The sequence below is a fragment of the Sinocyclocheilus grahami genome, unplaced genomic scaffold (genome assembly GCF_001515645.1).
Source record: "Sinocyclocheilus grahami isolate Dianchi unplaced genomic scaffold, SAMN03320097.WGS_v1.1 scaffold393.1, whole genome shotgun sequence".
NCBI classification, from domain to species: Eukaryota; Metazoa; Chordata; class Actinopteri; order Cypriniformes; family Cyprinidae; genus Sinocyclocheilus; species Sinocyclocheilus grahami.
In genome coordinates, this window is record NW_015505572.1 from 498,307 (window position 1) to 518,242 (window position 19,936).

The 19,936-nt window shown below is 35.6% G+C and overlaps 1 protein-coding gene across 1 annotated transcript; it reads right to left on the reverse strand.

The window, feature by feature from the left end:
• Positions 1-2,464: 2,464 nt before the first annotated feature.
• Positions 2,465-17,923, reverse strand: tlcd4b (TLC domain containing 4b). Its single transcript, XM_016231493.1, has 6 exons — positions 17,749-17,923; positions 14,218-14,307; positions 7,039-7,097; positions 6,830-6,924; positions 5,633-5,706; positions 2,465-5,536 (listed from the first exon to the last, which is right to left on the reverse strand). The coding sequence occupies exons 1-6, from the start codon at positions 17,892-17,894 to the stop codon at positions 5,206-5,208; spliced, it is 795 nt and encodes a 264-aa protein (XP_016086979.1). The 5' UTR covers positions 17,895-17,923; the 3' UTR covers positions 2,465-5,205.
• Between the last annotated feature and the right edge of the window lie 2,013 nt (positions 17,924-19,936).

Genomic DNA, 19,936 nt, shown 5'->3' on the forward strand with positions numbered 1-19,936 from the left:
AAGTGTTCTGGTGGTTACTAAGGTGTTTCTAGGCAGGTAATAGAGGCTTGTGAAGGTGTTCTGGTGGCTACGAAGGCGTTGCTAGAGGGTTTCTGAAGTATTCTGGTGGTTACTAAGGTGTTGTTAAGAAGTTGCTAGAGGGTTTCTAAAGTGTTTTTCCTTATGGTTACTAAGGTGTTTCTAGGCAGGTAATAGAGGTTTGTGAAGGTGTTCTGGTGGTTACTAAGGTGTTGCTAGAGGGTTTCAGAAGTGTTCTGGTGGTTACTAAGATGCCGTTAGGCAGTCGCTAGAGGTTTTGCGATGCTGGTGGTTACTAAGGTGTTGCTAGGAAGTTGCTAAGATGTTCTAAACGGTTGTTTGGCAGTTGCTAGAGTGTTGCCAAGATGTTCTGGGTATGTTCTACATGGCTTTACAATGAACTGTACATTTAGTGGATATCTTGAAAGGACTTCCTGAAACTGTGATCCTTGCTTAGAGATTTTGAAAAAACTCTAACCCAAAGGGGGAAAAAACAGTTACTCCAGAAGGAAAAAGGAAAAGCTGACAATACTGATTGTAAAAAGACAAACAGCTGCAGTTTTATGTGAATGAGCATTTGGCACTCATCAGCATCAGACGCAGAGATGTTTGTATATGTGTTTGCTTATGGACTCACATGAGCCAGAGGAAAGTCAAGAAGGACGGAGAAACTGTGAGAAAAACAGAAAAGTTACGGCAGCTTCTGAAAGCGCTGGTTCCAGAGATTTCCCTGCCCTCACTGCTTCCCTCGCTCCTTTCTAGGATAGGTCTGTCTGCCTATTTATGGTCGATGGCTCATTCAACCTACAAAGCTTAGAGGAATTCGGTAACAGCCACGGGCAGGTTTTCTGAACACAGTAGTCATCCGTATCCTGAACCCACCAACCAAAATGTACCGACAGCTATTTTAAACAAACATATGCCATCGTAAATCTGCTTGATGTTCTGTACAACACTGATTAGAAAAGACAATAAGACCCTCAAACAACTTTAATGCCTCGTAAATGGAACTATATAAAATTTCATAGAGCGTCTGGAATGCAATTCTATGTCTGGGAACAACTTCAAGATGAATATCGGAGCGCAGTTCACTTTGCTTTATAAGTGCCGTATGAACATAATCTGTGTTGTGCATTGGATTTAACACCAGAACAGACATTTGAAATTTGAAGTATTTTAGTTGTCTTTGCATATACAGTAACTGTATACTGTACACACTCTGAAAACAAGTCATGAAAACCATCTCTGGCAGGTAACAGCAAAGTGAAAAGCACATGCTTGAGCTCGGTGTGAGGCATACAAAATGTCACAGACAGCAGTATTGCAGATGTATGATATGTAGTGTTGTGTGTGTGTGAGAGTACCAGGGGAGATTTCAGTGAGCCAGAGATGCACTGTGTGACCATGTTTGGTAAAAGTTATCCACACACACACACACACAGTCGCTCTGACCCAACCCATTGACCATGAGTACATGCAGTAGAGCTGGATTCAATCAGAGCCAGACAACAGGCTCAAAGATCTCTCATTCTCTAGCTTTCACATTCTATGTCAGCCTCTTTGGCTTTCTTTACCTCCACTTTCTTCTGTCCTGTCTATTACGTAAGCTCTGAGCTAAAGCAGAACTACCTGATGTCATTTTCAACAGGTAGAACTGAAGATAGATAGATAGATATAGACAGACAGATAGATATATAGACAGATAGATAGAGGATGTTCGGTTGCCACTGAACCAAGATAAATCTTCAGTATTCATGAACAGTTGGCAAACAACTGCCATTTGCCAATGGTTCTGCCAACAGAAAAGTGCCCAGAATGTACAAACAGCAAGCTAAATGTTCAAAATATTGACTTCAAAAGTCAAATATCTACTTAAACAGACATTAAACAAACTTCCAGTGGATTTATGAACACATCAAAACATGTCATGATAAAATGTTTCAAAAAGTGTGTAAAATGTGTAAAGCGAAAGCATGGGGATGAATAATTTGACCCACTAAATTGAAAGAATTTCATTCATGACACCAGTCTACTATTTAAATAAATGTGTAAAAAGAGACTTGAATTAAAAAAAAGTGAAACTAAATTATTTGTTTGCTAATCCATCCATCACAAAAACACTATAATCCTGAAGAAGTACATTTATAAGTACATGACCATTCTAAGGTTTGCATTCAGCATCATTACTCCAGTCTTCCGTGTCACATGATCCTTCAGAAATCATTCTTATATGCTGATTTGCTGCTCAAGAAACATTTAGTGTTATTATTAATGTTGAAAACAGTTGTGCTGCTTCATATTTTTGTAGATTTTTTTTAAAAATAGAAAATAAAAAGTATTAAAAACCTCCTTAAACAGTAGTGTAAATTGAAAATGAAGTGTACATTAAACGCAAACCAAGCAAACAAATGAAAAGAAAACAATTCAGGACTGTTTTTTACCATCTCAAATTTATTCATCTGTCATTTCTCAAGTTTTGACTGCTACTTGGACAATATTATTAGTGGTCATACATGCCATCCATCGGTTTCAAAGTGTATAGACAAAGGGGCTCTAAGGGGCCTCTGTTGGGTGTTGATTTTCACATTAAAATTTCCAGAGATGATTGGATCCACAACAGTAATGTGTTAAAAGAAAGAAAAAAAAAAGAAAAAAGTAAAAGGTCAAACTGATCAAATCAAGAGATCGGAGAACTGAACAATCATCCAACAGATCTGTACTCATTTTAGTATTCTTATAATCACTTCTTAAAAGCGACTTCTACTTCTAGACTGAAATTATATACACATACATAGAGTTTCAATACTGGCATTGGGCTGGTCACCAAATTGCACATAGTAAATGATTCCATTGAATACCAGGCAAATCCTCGTCCAAACATCTGGACAGGAAGAAAAGTCTGTCTAGTCACCCTTTTATTGCTCCAATTATCAATTATGGGTCCTCCAATGTACCAAAACAATTTCAAATGTCTAAATGAATCTATATCATTTAATTGGTGACAGTTAATTTTTAAAGCCACATGAGCTTGAACCACTGACAAACAATATGGAGTTCCTTGTGATCACGAAAAACCCTTTTTGTCTCGATTAGGATACTGTCTATCTGCTCTACATGAGGATCGAACCAAACGAGAGCAGGCAAGTGCAGCATAGATTATTACAAAGGCCTTTGTAAACAATGTACCAATAAACTATAATGGGATGTTTGATATGGGGGATCCAACTACTCATTTATACCCATTTTTTACATTCTCCCACCCTTGAATCCACAATGACGTATAGGAGTTTAAGCTAATCTGAGGCTACGCGACGTACTAATACTAGTGTTGTGTTAACTCTATAGGGGTTTTGAAAACTAGTACAGTCCTATCTATACTATTATTTCATATACTCATATGTTGTAGCTTATATAGCAACAGGCACATTTATGTGACCGCTCTAGAGAAAACAATCAATAACTGTAGAGAAAGTCTTGTTTTTATGAATATTTAACTATTTTTTGCCAAACAAATGTATTATTTTGAGTTCCGCCAATCAATTTGTCCAGTAGATGAACTTCCTATTGATTTTCGACCAGCTCTTCAAAATTACAATTACAATTACGATTTCTGTGCAATGGTTGTGCTAATGTCGTACCATAAAGCCTAAACTCCTTTGCGTTTCCAATAAACATGAAGATTACAGCTCATTTCAGACGTTATAAGTACATAGAATTACACGACCAAATGGCCATTTTCTTCTCCAAAACGTCTCCCGAATATATTTCTATTGTCACAGCTTCACATATTCAAGGCCTGGAGGCTGATTTGGTTATTACGAATTACGGATACAAGGCAAAATACTACATTTCCCACAATCCTCTCCCATTCTCATTCAAAATAACATTCATTTTGAAAGTGTACCTGAAGAGAAATGCTAGCTCTGATTCCAGAGGGATTTACTCTTGTTAAATACTTGGCAGGAATAAGTACTGCATATGATTTTACGCACATATATACTGTATCGTAATGCCACAGTGCAACGCAACATGGGTTGACATGCCCAGCTCGCATGAACTCACATTCAAGAGAATCACAACAGCATTCATGCATCATGACAAAAGCCTAAACATCAGTTCTGGTGACCAACAAGCTGCAAAAAAAACTATGAATTTGGCAGGAAGAAAACAACAGAACCAGGAAAAAAAACAGGACTAAGATGTGAATTTGCACCAGTTACCATCAAGCCTTGAGCTTCGAACATTAAACCGTTTCCTCACCAAGCAGATTGTTTCAGTGGTGCAACTTGAGCATGTCTGAGAAAATGGAGGGCTCTAAAAAAGGCAAGAACCTGAGAAACGGATAAAGCACTGCAGTTTCCTCGACTCTAATGCAACCGTGACCTCACATGGTCAGAAATGAAGCATGCACACACAGGTATTTGCTAAGTGAAACTCTCAAAGGCTTTAGAAACCACCTTTCACTCCATTTTCACATGGAAAGTGTCTTGTGGAAATGCAAAAGAGTGACTGGCGTGCAACATAAGAGGAGTTCTCCAAGTCTGAACTATAAGAGCAAAGCGTTTGATTCCCATGGACTGTCTTTTCAAGATGCTCCTCATGTTCCTCGAGTCCATGCGGTGTTCGTATTGAGATGGGCAGGTACTGCACTTGTGCTTGACACGGTGAGAGAGGTAGATCTGAGGTTTGCAACCGGTCAGACTGGCAATGGCGTAAAAGTTGAATGAGCACCTCCAACCCAAATGGTCAACAAGTTGTGGATGTTGGAGACCTTTGAGGCACATCAGTGTAAATATCACAGGAAACACGGCTCACAAAGTGACCGCGATTGGTTTCGAGAAAGACATGGATGGGTACTGACTGGCTAAGGCTTCGCGATGGAGATCTGATGGACTTTTCGTGGTCATAAGCTCATGTTCTTTTGCTTCTCCTTGTGCTTGGAGGCACTTTGGTTGTGCTTGAGGCATAACGGGTTCGTTTATCTGCTTGACTTCCACCAGTGCAGGTGAAGTCAGAGTGTCTGTACATGAAGTAGAGGTTAAAACCACACTGGGATGATGATACTCTCTCATCCCAACCTCTGTTTCGAGAGCACGTCCATCCAGAGAGTAATGGAACAACTCAGAAGCTGCTATATTCTGGGAAGAGAACACGTCTAATCTAATCGGTCGTTGTCGCAGATGATCCTCAGTCTGTGTGGTTGTTCATGTAATTGGTCTTTTTGGAGTCCACTTTGCCTCCTCTCAGCTTGCCGGTAATGACCTTGTAGCAGCCGCGGGCGATTTTGTACATCCAGATTGTGTTGAGGATATCCAAACAAATGCAGGATATGATCCAGGCCACCTGAGCTGCCAGACCAAGACTTTCGAACGCTGGCGTACCGAAGGTGCCAAACACTTTTGCCCAGTAGGGCGGCATCACGGCGATCCGCACAAGGAAGAACACGACCGCCATTGCGACGCCGTTGGCGACAACCAGCGGGTGAGTACGAGGGTAAGCTAACGCTTCGAAAAACCACCTGCGGAGAGAGAAACAGAGGTCAAATGAGACGTTCAGCATTTGGAAAGGTAATGGATCGAAACAAAATCTCTTCAAAGGAGTAAATGAATCTCACCTTTGATTCACTAATGGCGTTGACAATTCTGAAATCAGCCGGAAGTTTGCGAAATAAGGAAGCACTCCACGTGTCTGGAACAACAACAAAAAACATTACAAATGTAGATCATATAGACAACTGATTGAATACCCCTCCTATGAGGAACATGTTTTCATTTTCTGAATTGTAATTTCTTTTATATTTCATATTTCATATGATAACCATCCTGAAATAATCATGAAAAAGAAAAAAGGAGAAGAAAGTCTCATTAAAAGTATTTTAGAATAATATTTTACTATTAATAGTAGTATCGTTATTGTTATTTATAAAATGAATATTATTAATATCATTCAAATGTAAGTAGTGAAACATTAGTATTAATATTTGAAAAAACTAATTATCAGCCAAATCAAAGTCACTAATAAACTAGGCTTATTAGAGTTACCTAAAACTAAAATTAAAAGAGTTTTGCTACTAAAAAATAATCATATAAATGTTAACTAGTTTTATTTTAGCAAGTTGCCAAGGCAACATTTCTCATTTCAATTTAGTTGAACTTGATGTTGGCTGTCAGATCGGTTAATTGCAACCAAAATAAAAGTTTATATTTACATAATATATGTGTGTGTACTGTGCATATTGATATGTATTTATAAATACACATATGTAATTTTATATATATAAAATGTAAACAAACTTCTATTTTGGATGTGATTAATCACGATTAATCGATTTGACAGCCCTACAACTAAAACTGAAATAAAAATAATACAACCTATATAGAGATATATAAAAATATATTAACCCCTAAAAATATCAAAAACATAATAAAATTACTAAAACTATAAATACAAAAACCGATTCAAAATATTAATAAAAACTATAATAATATTTCAAAGATACTGAAATAATATGGTAATTAACTTACCAAATAAAAAAAAATAATGATACAAGCCCAATTTGTGATATTCAAAGATAATATTCAAAATGACAAAATTCTAAATTTAAATTTAAATAAAAAAAAAGAATAGTTGAAAATGACACTTTGGACACTTACAGAAACTTTTCCATAATGTATGTATGACACCTAAGAACTTTCCATTCTCACTTTTATTTGATTCTTATCATCAAAGATAATTTTTTTAAATCCGTATTTATAGTAAATATTCACAATTTCAAGGGCCTTTCATGTCCTTTGTATTTCCAGGTACTTACCAGCACAAATCCATAAGCGTACAGCGCCGCCAGGTGGTGACAGACAAAAAAGATGTCCCCCATGGCACTCCAGTTACAAGCCAGAAGCACCAGGTCTGAGAGAAGAAGAGATGACGGAAGAGAAAACAAGAGAGTAAAAAATGTTGACAACCCTGAAAAGATCTGTGTAATCTGTGCTTAAACTTCCATAACAAAACAATGATTCATACCATAGAACAGGTATCCACAGGTGATGGCCACATTGAGCTTAACCATGTTAGGATCACCCCTGAGGAAAGACAAAAAAGGATACAGCTCAACAAAAGGCAAAAACAACAGTATAAGAAATGCAGTCAGTCAGCAATGGAAATGTTTGGATTTAACAAGATTAAGACGAACTGCTTGTTTCTGAAGTGTGTAATCTGTAAAAGCGTCACCACCCAGTTAACCTGCAGATGGAAGCCCAAAGCATGAGGGAGTGGTGCTTCTTCTGACTCGAGCCATTTATTACTCTGCTATCACTGGCAACACGCCACTGTCAACACTGCCAACTCTACAACTGACACTACACCGTCGTCATACTCCAGTCAAATAATATTGCATTCAATTCACCTGACTGAACATGCAGCGACATCTGGACCGGGTGTAATCTACAACGTTTGCATGTAACCGTATATCTTGTAAGCAAATAGCTACATATCTAGTTAATTGCAAATATACTATAATAAAAATGTTTATTATATAAAACAAATTGCCATCAGACTGTTAGTGTTTGCTGAGAGCATTTTGTGGCAAACTTGTGATCTTTTGAACCGTCTGATATCAGATCAGATTCATGCATTTGAAAAATACTGATTTTTTTCTTTCTTCAAATTGTATGTTATCTATTTAAATGTTTTGATTTGTAATGGTTTAATTCAATTTTAATAACCAAAAAGGATTCTTTTTTCTGGATTCTGTCTTTTATGATTTAATGTGCAGTAAATTTATAATCAAAAATGCTAATACATGAATTCATAAAACTTGAACAATTTAATGAATCTTTATAAAATATAATCAAATGAAATTCCTTTCAGTTTCAGCAAAACGATCAAAGTTTACTGTTTAAATGAAAACACAGATGAAAAATTGTGATATTCCTTAAATTATGTTTTATTAAACTGTATTATTATTACTTTAAGTACATTCTACTGTACAATAGTAATATACGTCTGTCATCATTTCTTCTAGTTAAACCGAACTTTTATTTTGAAAGGCTGTCATGATGACCTTTGCATGCCACAGAGTAAAACAAATAAATAAATAAGGTAACTGTGACTTTTTTTCTCTCACAATTCTGCAATTCTTTTTCAAAGAAAATTGCAAAATATAAACTCGGAATTGCGAGATGTAAACTCAGTGGAGTCTTTCACATGGATAAGCATCAAGCACCACAGCATACGCTGGTTTAAGCTGTTGGTTTTCATGAAAATACATTCAAGTGCAGTCGGCGGGGTCATTTGAGAGTTACAGAAGAGATGAAATGACTAAACAAACCAGTGCACTCGCCATATGGAAGATGAATATCTCAAGCCAGCGCTACAGTACGTGTGTCCCTGTGACCCTGTAAAGCGATCAGGGAACTGATACACAGCAGTCGCAGGTGTCCAGTAGCAGAGGAGGTGCGTGTGAAATGCGACCTCAATACGAGCGCTAGTGGCCTCTCGTACACAGGAAGCGGCCATATGGAAGATGAATATCTCAAGCCAGCGCTACAGTACGTGTGTCCCTGTGACCCTGTAAAGCGATCAGGGAACTGATACACAGCAGTCGCAGGTGTCCAGTAGCAGAGGTGCGTGTGAAATGCGACCTCAATACGAGCGCTAGTGGCCTCTCGTACACAGGAAGCTCAGTTACCCTCAGCGTGACTTCACTGACCTCTGACCCCTCTGACAAACACTCAACTCTCACGAATGCACGATTTCACACCTGGAATATTAAAACTTATGTGTGCAAGTGGTATTTATAATCTTTCTTACTAAATATATGGAAAAAGGGAAGGCTTTATTGTAATAGACCGAAGTTTTCCATCTTTTGACAGAATTGATGCACTTTCTCATATTTAAAAATAGCTCTGGTGCTTTGCATGGGCCTGCATGTGAATTTGCTCATCTGTTTATGAATGATTACTAGGTTTTATATCAACTATATTGAGTCATAAGGTGGATGATGTACCAAGACTTTCTGAAATTCATTTAAGTTGCTTCTGTTATTACACAATCTGTGATGACAAAATTGCATTAAATAAAAATGCTATTTTTCACCAGTGTTTCTGTGTTAGCAATAAGATGCTCACAAATTTGAGAAGTCAAATCAAGCATTTACTTTATAGAATAGTCATTGACAATTCTCAAAATGATTAATGGGCCATTACACATTGACCAACACCAATAAAATGAAACACAATAATTAATTAATCAAAAAGTACTGTAGCTTAGGGTTAAGATAATTAATTAAATCTAAACCCATAAAATGCATAACTTAAAAAAAACGTAAAAATAATATAAACGTTTAAAAAAAGTTATTTTATTTCAGTCATTTTTTGAAATACTAAAAATATCTCAAATTAAATAAACTAGAATTAATAAATAAAAAATTTATAAAAACTATATAGACATTTAAAAAACTAATAAAATGACTAAATGACTAAAACTTGAACTAAAATATAACTAAAAATTAAAATAATATAATAACTAAAACATAAAATATAAAAAATAAAATCTAATTCAAATACCAACAAAAATAACAATATTATATCAATGATACTAAAATAACGCTGCTGTAGCCTTAAATACATAACCTTGGCTTGAAAAATAAACAAATATAACACCAGAATCATTACTTTAAAAATTATAATTAAAATTCCCCCCAAAATAATTGAAATGTGCTCTATCTAATCTATTTCTTTCATGGGCTTTGATTATGGTTTGATCATTCTGACATTAATCTTTAACCTACTTCTCAGGTTAATTTATTTTTCCATGAATACAGATAACTCATTGGTTTAGGAAAAAAATATTTAGGCCACAGTTTATTGGGACAAATAGATGCCGTATTAGCCTTCAAATGGACACACCTAAGCATGTTTCTTCACCTTTGATCTCATTCAGTTCACTATGTGGACAAGCAGGTCAGCTTCAGAGAACAGACTCAAACAACTGCCCCGACAGGCCAAGTAAGGATGGGTGACAGTGTATGCGGCCACTACTCTAAAACACAAAGCGATCTGCTTGAATGTTTGAAAGGCTCTGTGGAGTGTAACGCTTCAGGCGAGACTGGATCAAACTTGTTTTAAAAAACGGAGTAAACCGGCATAAGGGTAAGCATTTTGACTGAACTGAGCATTTAGCAAACAATAGCAATGACAATAATTGAACTTTCAAGAATGTGTTGAGTCATTCTACAAAACGAGTGGCTTTTGTGCCCTTCATTATGTACATAATGACTGTAACAAATGTGAATATAGCTAATATAGTTGGAAACACAGGAGTGAGGACAGACAAAAAAAGCATAAAATCAATTAAGTAAAGAAGTGAAGACTCCTTAATATTTCTTTCTCAACCTACATCATACTTTTTCTTTGTTTTGAATTTTTCAAAATCCTCTAAAAATATATTTCCTGGTTCAAATGAACAGCCAAATCCCACATTTGACATGATGTCAACTAAAAGGCATGTTGTTGTGCCCGCAGAGGCATCATAACGGCCCCTTATTAAAATCATCTATTATTTCATACTTCAAAAACAGCAGCTGACATCATCCTCCTTTCAGCAAATGAACTCTGCAAGGACATGAAAATATCTTTATCACTTCATCTGATATTTCGGTAAGTTTGCCAGAAGGAACATTCTTACCAGCAATTTTTTTAACAGTAAACATCTGATGAAACTTGAAAACAAGTTGTCTATAGAAATATTAGCACTAAATGTATTTTCTAAAATTCACCTTGAAGCATCATACCCTTGAGCCAGTGTTATTTTCATATCATTTAAATATAATTGCAGTTTATATTAATATTTTTTTATTTTATTAGTTATTTTATTATTTTACTTTATTTTTATATTAGCTTTTTATGTCTGTCTGTCTGTCTGTCTATCTGTCTATCTATCTATCTGTCTGTCTGTCATCTGTCTGTCATCTGTCTATCTATCTATCTATCTGTCTGTCTGTCTGTCTATCTATCTATCTGTCTGTCATCTATCTATCTGTCTGTCATCTGTCTATCTATCTGTCTGTCATCTGTCTATCTATCTGTCTGTCATCTGTCTATCTATCGGTCTGTCATCTGTCTATCTATCTGTCTGTCTGTCTGTCTATCATCTGTCTATCTATCTATCGGTCTGTCATCTGTCTGTCTGTCTGTCTGTCTATCTATCTGTCTGTCTGTCTATCATCTATCTATCTGTGTGTGTGTGTCTATCTGTCTGTCTATCTATCTATCTATCTATCTATCTATCTATCTATCTATCTATCATCTGTCTGTCTGTCTGGCTGTCTATCATCTGTCTGTCTATCTATCTATGTGTGTGTTTATCTGTCTATCTATCTATCTGTGTGTGTGTCTATCTGTCTGTCTGTCTGTCTATCTATCCATCTATCTATCGATCTATCTGTCTACCTACACTCTTAAAAATAAAGGTGCTTCACGATGCCATAGAAGAACCTTTTTGTCTAAATGGTTCCATAAAGAACCTTTAACATCTGAAGAACCTTTCTGTTTCACAAAAGCTTCTTTGTGGTGAAAAAAGGTTCTTCAGATTACAAAAAGGTAAGAAAGAGATGGTTCTTTAAAGAACCTTTGACTGAATGGTTCTTTGTGGAACCAAAAATGGTTCTTCTCTGGCATCGCTTGAAGAACCTTTTGAAGCACCTTTATTTTTAAGAGTGTATCTGTCTGTCTGTCTATCATTCATTTTTTCAGTTTAAGTTATTTTAGTACTTCAACTTGAATTTTATGAAAATTAGAGATTAAACTATAATAAATTTAGTTTAAGTTTTCTTATATTTTATTTTATTCCACATAATGTTGATTTAATTTGAAGTATTTGATATTTTTAGTTGTTTTAGTTAGTTTTTGTTAACTATAATAATTTTGCCTTGAGCACAAGTTTTATATGTTGTGTTTTTCTGGACTTTGTATGTGTATTTAGCTTTTAATTTATTAATAGCTTTTATTTAATTTTCATTTGTTATTTTAATACTTCAACTTGAAAAAAATTGCGATGTTGACTGGGCAACTAACTGAAATTAATTTTGATTACGTTTCCTTACATTAAGTTCACTTTACATTTATTTTATTTGAAGTAACAGAAACGTTTTTTTGATGGTTTTAGTTGTAGTTTTCAGTTTGGTAAACTATAACCATGCCTTGAGCATAATGGCTAAACTGTAAAACTGCCAACTCTGTTACCATCAGCCCTGAAATGCATTAGTTATGGACTGACTTATATTAATATTGATCAGTGTAGCTTGAGATGCACAATACAATTTACCTACAGTGGAAACTGGATATTTTCAAACCATGCCGTGGCTGCTCAGACGGGCCACAGCAAGAACAGCAAAATAAAGAGAGAAACCTTTCCTTCTAAACGGTGTCATGATCTCACAACACCCACTGAAGAGTCAAACCAGACCAAAGAAGTGACATTATCTACAATGAAACTAGCAAAAAAAGAAAAATCACTTTTAAAAATGTTGAAAACCCTTGTTCAAAAGGGCATCTGTATCGTAGAATGACCCGCTTTTTCTTGTGTTTTTTGGGGGAGCGTTACTGGCTGAGATGGCCTATGGGACAGTGAGAGAGGGGCTGATCAGAGGAGAGAGGAGGCCTGGAGAACTGTCACATGATACGACAGAGGAGGGGATCTGGGAATCTGTTGAAAGATTAAAAACTCTCTGATCTGACAGAGCAAGAAGGGAGAGAGGAAAAGAGACGCTGACAACAGACAGAAATACGGTTCCCTCACTGATTGAGTCACTCACACAGGTGACCAAAGAAAACAGAGGTGATGAGAAAGGGGAAAAGAAATAAAATGAGAACAGATGTGACAAAACAAAAAGAGAATTCAAGAATTTAAAAACATTCAATTTTTCCACAGAGACAGTGATTTTTTTCAATGATTATTTATAAAGCTTTCAAAACAAAACTACTCTGAGATGTAATCGAGTTGGTCTTCCTATACTATCTAACTATTTATGTGTGTTAATATTTTCACTGGAGAAAGCCATATTATGGATTTTTAACTCGTATTTTAGCCGGAAGCAACAGTTTGAAGTAAAAATGTCTTAATGATGGATTGGTTTCACTTCACAAGTGGTGTGGATTATTGTGAGGTTTTTATCAGCTGTTTGGACTCTGATTCTGATGGCACCCATTCACTGCAGAGCAAGTGATGAAATGCTACATTTCTCCAAATCTGTTCAGATGAAGAAGCAAACTCATCTACATCTTAAATGGTCAGAGGGAGAGAAAAAACGTTCAGTTTTGTTGTTCATTTCTTCATAAAAAAATCTAAGTAACTTTGTTTTTTCTTCTCCGTTAACTTTTTTTTACTTCAAATCAAAGATGTTTGGCATGATTCAAGGCTCTTTAATAAAGAATTTCATGAAATCTCTGCAGACAATGAAAGGGCAAAATGACCTTGAGTGTTGCACTCTATTAAATAAGCAGAGGAAAATGCCAAAAGAACAAGAGATGACTATATAAGTGAGATGAAAAGGAGACATGCACTCTGTTCCTAGTGAGCTGCCTTGTATTTTGGAGAGCTTTTAAAAAACAGCAACTTAAATATGAATCAGAACCATGAATAAAAAAAAAACATACTATACAAAAATATTTATAAAAGTATTATTATTATTCTTATTAGGCCATAAAATGCTGTTTCGGTAGGAAGCTCACTAGGTTTTTGAGTTGAGCTATATAGGACAAGAGAAGGTGACAACCACTAAAGACAAATTACCATTCTTCCCCTTCAGGATGCAAAGATGCAGACCAAACAGGCAGCAGGCAGAAAAGGAAAGATTAAAGAGAGGGAAAGAAGAAAAGAAAAATAAAGACAAGAAGACAAATGAGACGGCAGTTGTGTGCACTGGCGACTACAGAGGACACATTACTGACGACAGAGCAAAAGTTTCAATTAAAACTTCAGGACATTTTACTCAGTTGGACATGATATTGACACTTACATATTGATTGGTACTAATTGCAGGTTTGATTCTTGCTTTTGGGGCTTTTATGGATTCAAAAATAGCTGAAAGATGCATTGTTTGAGTTTGGTTGTAAAGAGTGAAAAATTTGAAATATCACAATGAGATCCAAGTAGTACACAGAGTTGAAAATTCACTCGGTTTTTGAGTTATCGGCATCTTACCAGACGGGGTCCTCATTGACGGCATCGTCGTACCACAGGATATAGAGACAGAACAGCCCCACAATTAACGCATGGACAGTGGACACCAGCCTGAGGACATAAAAACAGCTCTGTAATCATCAAAGTTTGGTGCTCATTGTCATTCTTCCTGTCATTTCAGGGTTTGTACAGTTGCCTATTTAGTTCAATGATTCAATTCCAACGCATGAATCTGAATTTTGACATGCTGGAACCAAATACACACTTATAAGTACTACCCTAACCCTAACCCTACAATCAATACTTTAAGAACTGTGCCAAGGGCCACAAAAAGTCATTGTATGATTTGCACATTGGGTCGAAACAAATTAGCATTAGGAATATCACATAGATAACATGATGCTTGCTGACACAGTAGGAGATGGTATCTACTAGGGATGCACGATATATCGGCCACCATATCGGTATCGGCCGATAAATGCTAATTTTTTCTGTTATCGGTATCGGCCCGATAAGAAAATTTGGCCGATATCTTAAAGCCGATAAATAATGCATTATTTCCTTCAGAGACACTTCAGATGCGCGCTGTTCGTTTGCAGCCTTTTGTGCAATTGTACGTTGTAATATTGTGTTTATTTGATGTATATCTGATTTATCTCATATAGAATGCGTTTGGTTAAGTTAAAAGAGCGCTTCAGTTTACCGGTGATACACTCAAACAGCAGTGCACAACATTAATAACTATGATTGGGAATGTCGTGTACATAACATTCTAATGAGAACATTATTATAATAAAACGTTGTGAATTCTTTGGGTTTAGTTGCCGTGTTTCAGCGCGTTGTTAAGGGAAGAGCGCATCCACAACAGGATCACACATTCTGACTATAGCACGCAATAACTGCATCATTTTGTACATATATAAGTTGTAATATTATGTTTATGTTGTATTAATATTAATCTCAGGATGCATTTCCTTGAGTTAAATAAGCTGCCAGCAAATGCTTCAGTTTACCGTGTTCATTCAGCTCTTCAGCTTCAGCACGCGCAGCTCAACGTCTGCTATTTAAAACAGTGGTATTAATTTGTTACTTTTTCAAAATCATTGATACATTATTAATAATAACAACCACTTGTATTTTTCTATTATTATTTTCATCAGCAATATGGTTTAGTAATTAAAATCATTTAATTATTGTCCGTGCAGAGGCTATTCCGTTTTATTGATCTATGGTGCATTCATTTTGATTCTTTACACGTGTAATGATGTCCAATGACTTGTTTGCATTATTTATGCAATATTTTATTTATTTGTAAGACTTTTTTATGACTAAATTTGGTAATGGGAGAGTAAAAATATTTTTAAAACGTACACCGTTCAAACTAGGCTGCTTATGTTGAAGTGTTTGGGATGTGGTTTTTAATGATGAGAACTTTTTTTGTAATCAGGCTCTCAAAAAGTATATACAAATTTGGATATAGATTTATCGGCCAACATATCGGTTATCGGCATTCAAAAATAAAGAATTATCGGTATCGGCCAAAATTTTCATATCGGTGCATCCCTAGTATCTACGATAGATAGCTGACAGTGAATGAACTGTGATTTGGTGTGCATGTGTCTGAGTGTGTTTGTGGACTGTAGACATTCATATCTGTTATCTGCGCAGTTAGAAACCCCCTATAAGACACTTCTCACTATTTGACAGGACACAAACCAAAAGGCCAAATATTTTATGAAAACCAACGATCTAATGTTTTGTAATCGAGGAAATGCTTTGCTATCACTTTACCTGATTACATCAAATGAACAATACAGCCTTTTTTTCATCTCTTGATAGTGTGAAAAATGTTTCATCACTTAGTTTTATACAGTATCCATGAACTAATTCAAAAACAGATTAAGCAAAATTGTGCAAAATGATTTGCACTAAAAAAAACAAACATAGTTGAATTACAAGCATATTATTGAACCATTTTTAAAAATCAGGGTTTGTTAAACTTTCAGGAAATTAAAGTGGGCTTTATAGGGAAAGAAAGAAATGCTGCAACTGCATTTTTACAGACAGTGCAAGAAATCAATTCTTCTGGTTCTGTGCTCGCATTATAGGGTTAAAGCATTTCGATTTGCTAACAGAATATCATATATGTTTCATTCACCATGTCATGACTTTTCAAACAATGTAGGATGTCAAAACAACAATAGGTGGTATTTAGCATATCCTAAAAACAGTTCAACTTGTATGGTTAACCAAGTATTGTTCAGAGACCTATCTCTTCCTAACTAAGTGCTGTAAGGTCAAAGTTAACCAGGTTCAGTAGATTACAAAGAGGAAAGGTGATTAGACCAAACTGCCATTCACCTACATTTCACAATACAGTACAGTACAGAGATCACTTGATCACACTCATGTTGGGCTACATTTATGTACGACAAAATTATAAATGATGTTTGAACTTGTTTGTACTTCTGAAGTTCTTAAGAATCTTAAACTATCTCTATGTTTCTTTAAAGTCCTTTGCGATACTATTTTCTTCAAAAAACCTAAATCCTTAGATCAGAATTAATAACACTTCCTACCTTTCTAAAAATTATTCTTAAAGGGATAATTCACCCAAAAATGACAATTCTGTCATCATTTACTCACCCTGATGTTGTTTCAAACCCGTATGAGTTTCTTTCTTCTGCTGAGCACAAAATAAGATATTTTGAAGAATGTGTGCAAAAAAAAATAAAAAATTAAGTTGCTGGTAGCCATTGGCTTCCATAGTATTTTTTCTTTACAATGGAAGTCGATGGCTACCGCCGATTATTTGGTTACCAACATTAAATCTTTTTTGATGTTCCACACAAGAAAGAAACTCATACAGCTTTATTACAACCTGAGGGCAAATTATGACAAAATGTAATTGTTTAGGTGAAGTATCCCTTTAAAGTTGTCTAAATGCCTAGAATCCAATCTAAGGTCTTAAAGGTAAAATGTTTAATTCATCTATTGGGCTGTTTTAAATATAAGTATTAGAACATTACTACTTAACAAAAGCTTAATAATTTGACAAATATACCTTTACGATTTACCAGTGTAAAGTTTTGAATTTGACCTTGTGTGCAGGATAGTATCCGACAACTTAAATTTGATTATACTTTTAATACTATCACTTTATCCTTAATAAAAATGTACATATTTAAGAAAAGTTAAAGAATATTTAATATTTGAGAACTTGGAAGCACTTAAGAACTTTCTTTAGAATTTAAAATCTTTAGAATTTCAGCACTTTTTTCTTTAATTTTCACAAATCCAGCACCAATTGCTCTTTGCTTCACACATGGACCCAGTAGCATTATCGACACAGCTATACATGCATATTTCCTCGAAATGTGACTTCATTGTCCCTGCTTTAGTCTATACCTGTGCATGTTTGATGATTATTTATCCATACATACATAGCTGCCAGTCTATTTCTATTTGTACTGTTTACCCATCCATCCATGCATGCATGCATTTCTACCCACATTTCTATTAGAGCAGTGCTGAGTTATATGAGGCTGATACCTGGAGTTCCAGTCGTTGAGTTTGTTTGGAGGAAGTTTCCCATAACCCTGTGTGAAGTTGGAAGAGAGAACCGGACTGAGGCACGAGAAGAACAGCTGGAACCCCACAAAGCTGCCGGCCACCACATACACCTCTCTCATATCCATCTCTCACCTGCACAAGAGACATCAAAACACACACCGTCACATCTGTGCTCTTACCTGCGCTTATTCTGCAAACTCTTACCAGTCCAGAGCACAGCAACTGACCCTTCATTCCTTTCACAAAGACTACGTGTTATGCATTAATCAGTTTGTGAGTAAAGAAGTAGAGAGACAATGTAAGTATTTAAACATACAATACAGTGAATGAAGTCATTGTTTTCAAATGTTCAAAGAAGATTAACACCGTGGGTACGAGTGACGGAGAATGTGAGAGAAGGAACGAGAAAGACACATTTTAATCACTTTAATAATTACTTGTTTTGAAAATATTTATTTTGGTTTCTGTTTGCACTAAAAAAAGTCATAGCAATTTGTTTGTCAGATTTTCAAAAGGGAAAAGAGAAGAAATAGCTTAAAACTTTTACACACATCTACATTTACATACAGTATTTAGCAGAATTGTATCTAGATCCACGAAACAGTCTTAAGAATACAATTATCCCTAAATGCCATTTTCCTCTTATTTCCAAATAAGAAAATTCCAAAAAATGCAAATGCTTTTTTCTTAAAATTGTTCTTAAAACAAAACTTCAAAATCATTATAAATAAAGTTTTGATAAGCTCTTCAATTTAAATACAACTTGTTTTAAAGGTAAAATGTTTAATTTATTGTGTAGTTTCAAATATTGTTCATTGCAACATAAGACAATTACCCCGTGACAGATAAAGTCATTAAATAAACACATTTCATGCATTTTACAATACATTTGCAACTACAAAAGTTAAGAGATTGCATCATCAAGATTTACCACTGTGTAATGTTTTGAATTGTTTGTATTGAACAATGCAACCTCATGTGCAGGGTAGTATAACAATCAGACAATTTCTATTATGCTGTTAAGAATATAATTTTATTCTTAAGAAATTAAAATGTTCTTAGGAAAATATTTGAGAGAACAGACAGCTTATTCACACATTTGTGAAACAAAGCAAATAAAGAAACAAGCACAAACATCTCATATCTCAGGTCAGTCTAGAAATTTCAGAAAAATGAGCACCAAAGGCAAGAGGAACGTAAAAAGTGTGTGTCTCATTATAGAGTGGGTCACTGACCCCCAGCATGCTGAAGGGTCATACTGAGTCATCTGGTATTTTTCAAGCTGTATCACTGTATCAAGCTATAACAAACACACACACTGCAGAACTACTTCACCGTGGATCAATGTCTCTGCAATAAAACATTCCTTCAACATATTTCATCTATCAATAAATCGTCTTTTAACCTAAAGCAACCAAAAATAAAACACATTTTTTCATACAGTAATGCATTATTTTTAGTATTGAACGCATGATTTTCCAAATTCGTTGGATTCTTCCACACAAACATCCGGCTGTTCTTATGCATGGTGCAAACTGTACGCATTTACTTGAACTTCCAGAAGAGAGGCTGAAGAATCCATTGCGAAACCCCTCATTATCGGGTCTAATACACAAACAATGGGCTCAAGTGCACTAATCCCACCAAAAATGTGAGTAAACATGTAGCTGTATACTTTATTAAAGGGGTCATATGATGCGATTTCAATTTTTCCTTTCTCTTTGGAGTGTTACAAGCTCTTGGTGCATAAAAGAGATCTGTAAAGTTGCAAAGACTAAAGTCTCAAATCTAAAGAGATATTCTTTATAAAAGTTAAGAGTCAGCCACGCCTACCTAAAACGGCTCGTTCTAACATGCCCCCACATGTCTACATCACGATGTGGGAAGATTTGCATAACGCCGCCCAAATGTTCACGCAAAGAAAGAAGGCGTAACTTTTATTCTCGCTGTAGTATTGTTGTTGCCGCCGCCGCCATGTCGTGAAGACGCTGTGATTCGTTGTAAAAGCGAAACTACTTTGTTTGGTCTTCCAAAAGAGGACGATATCTGCTTCGTCATGCCTGGAGCTGATCTGTGCTGGTTGCTGAGGAAATACAACAACTTTGCGCTGTGGATCACCGGATCGGCTTTCACTGTGGACGAAGCGGAGTCCAGCCCGGGGTCGTCA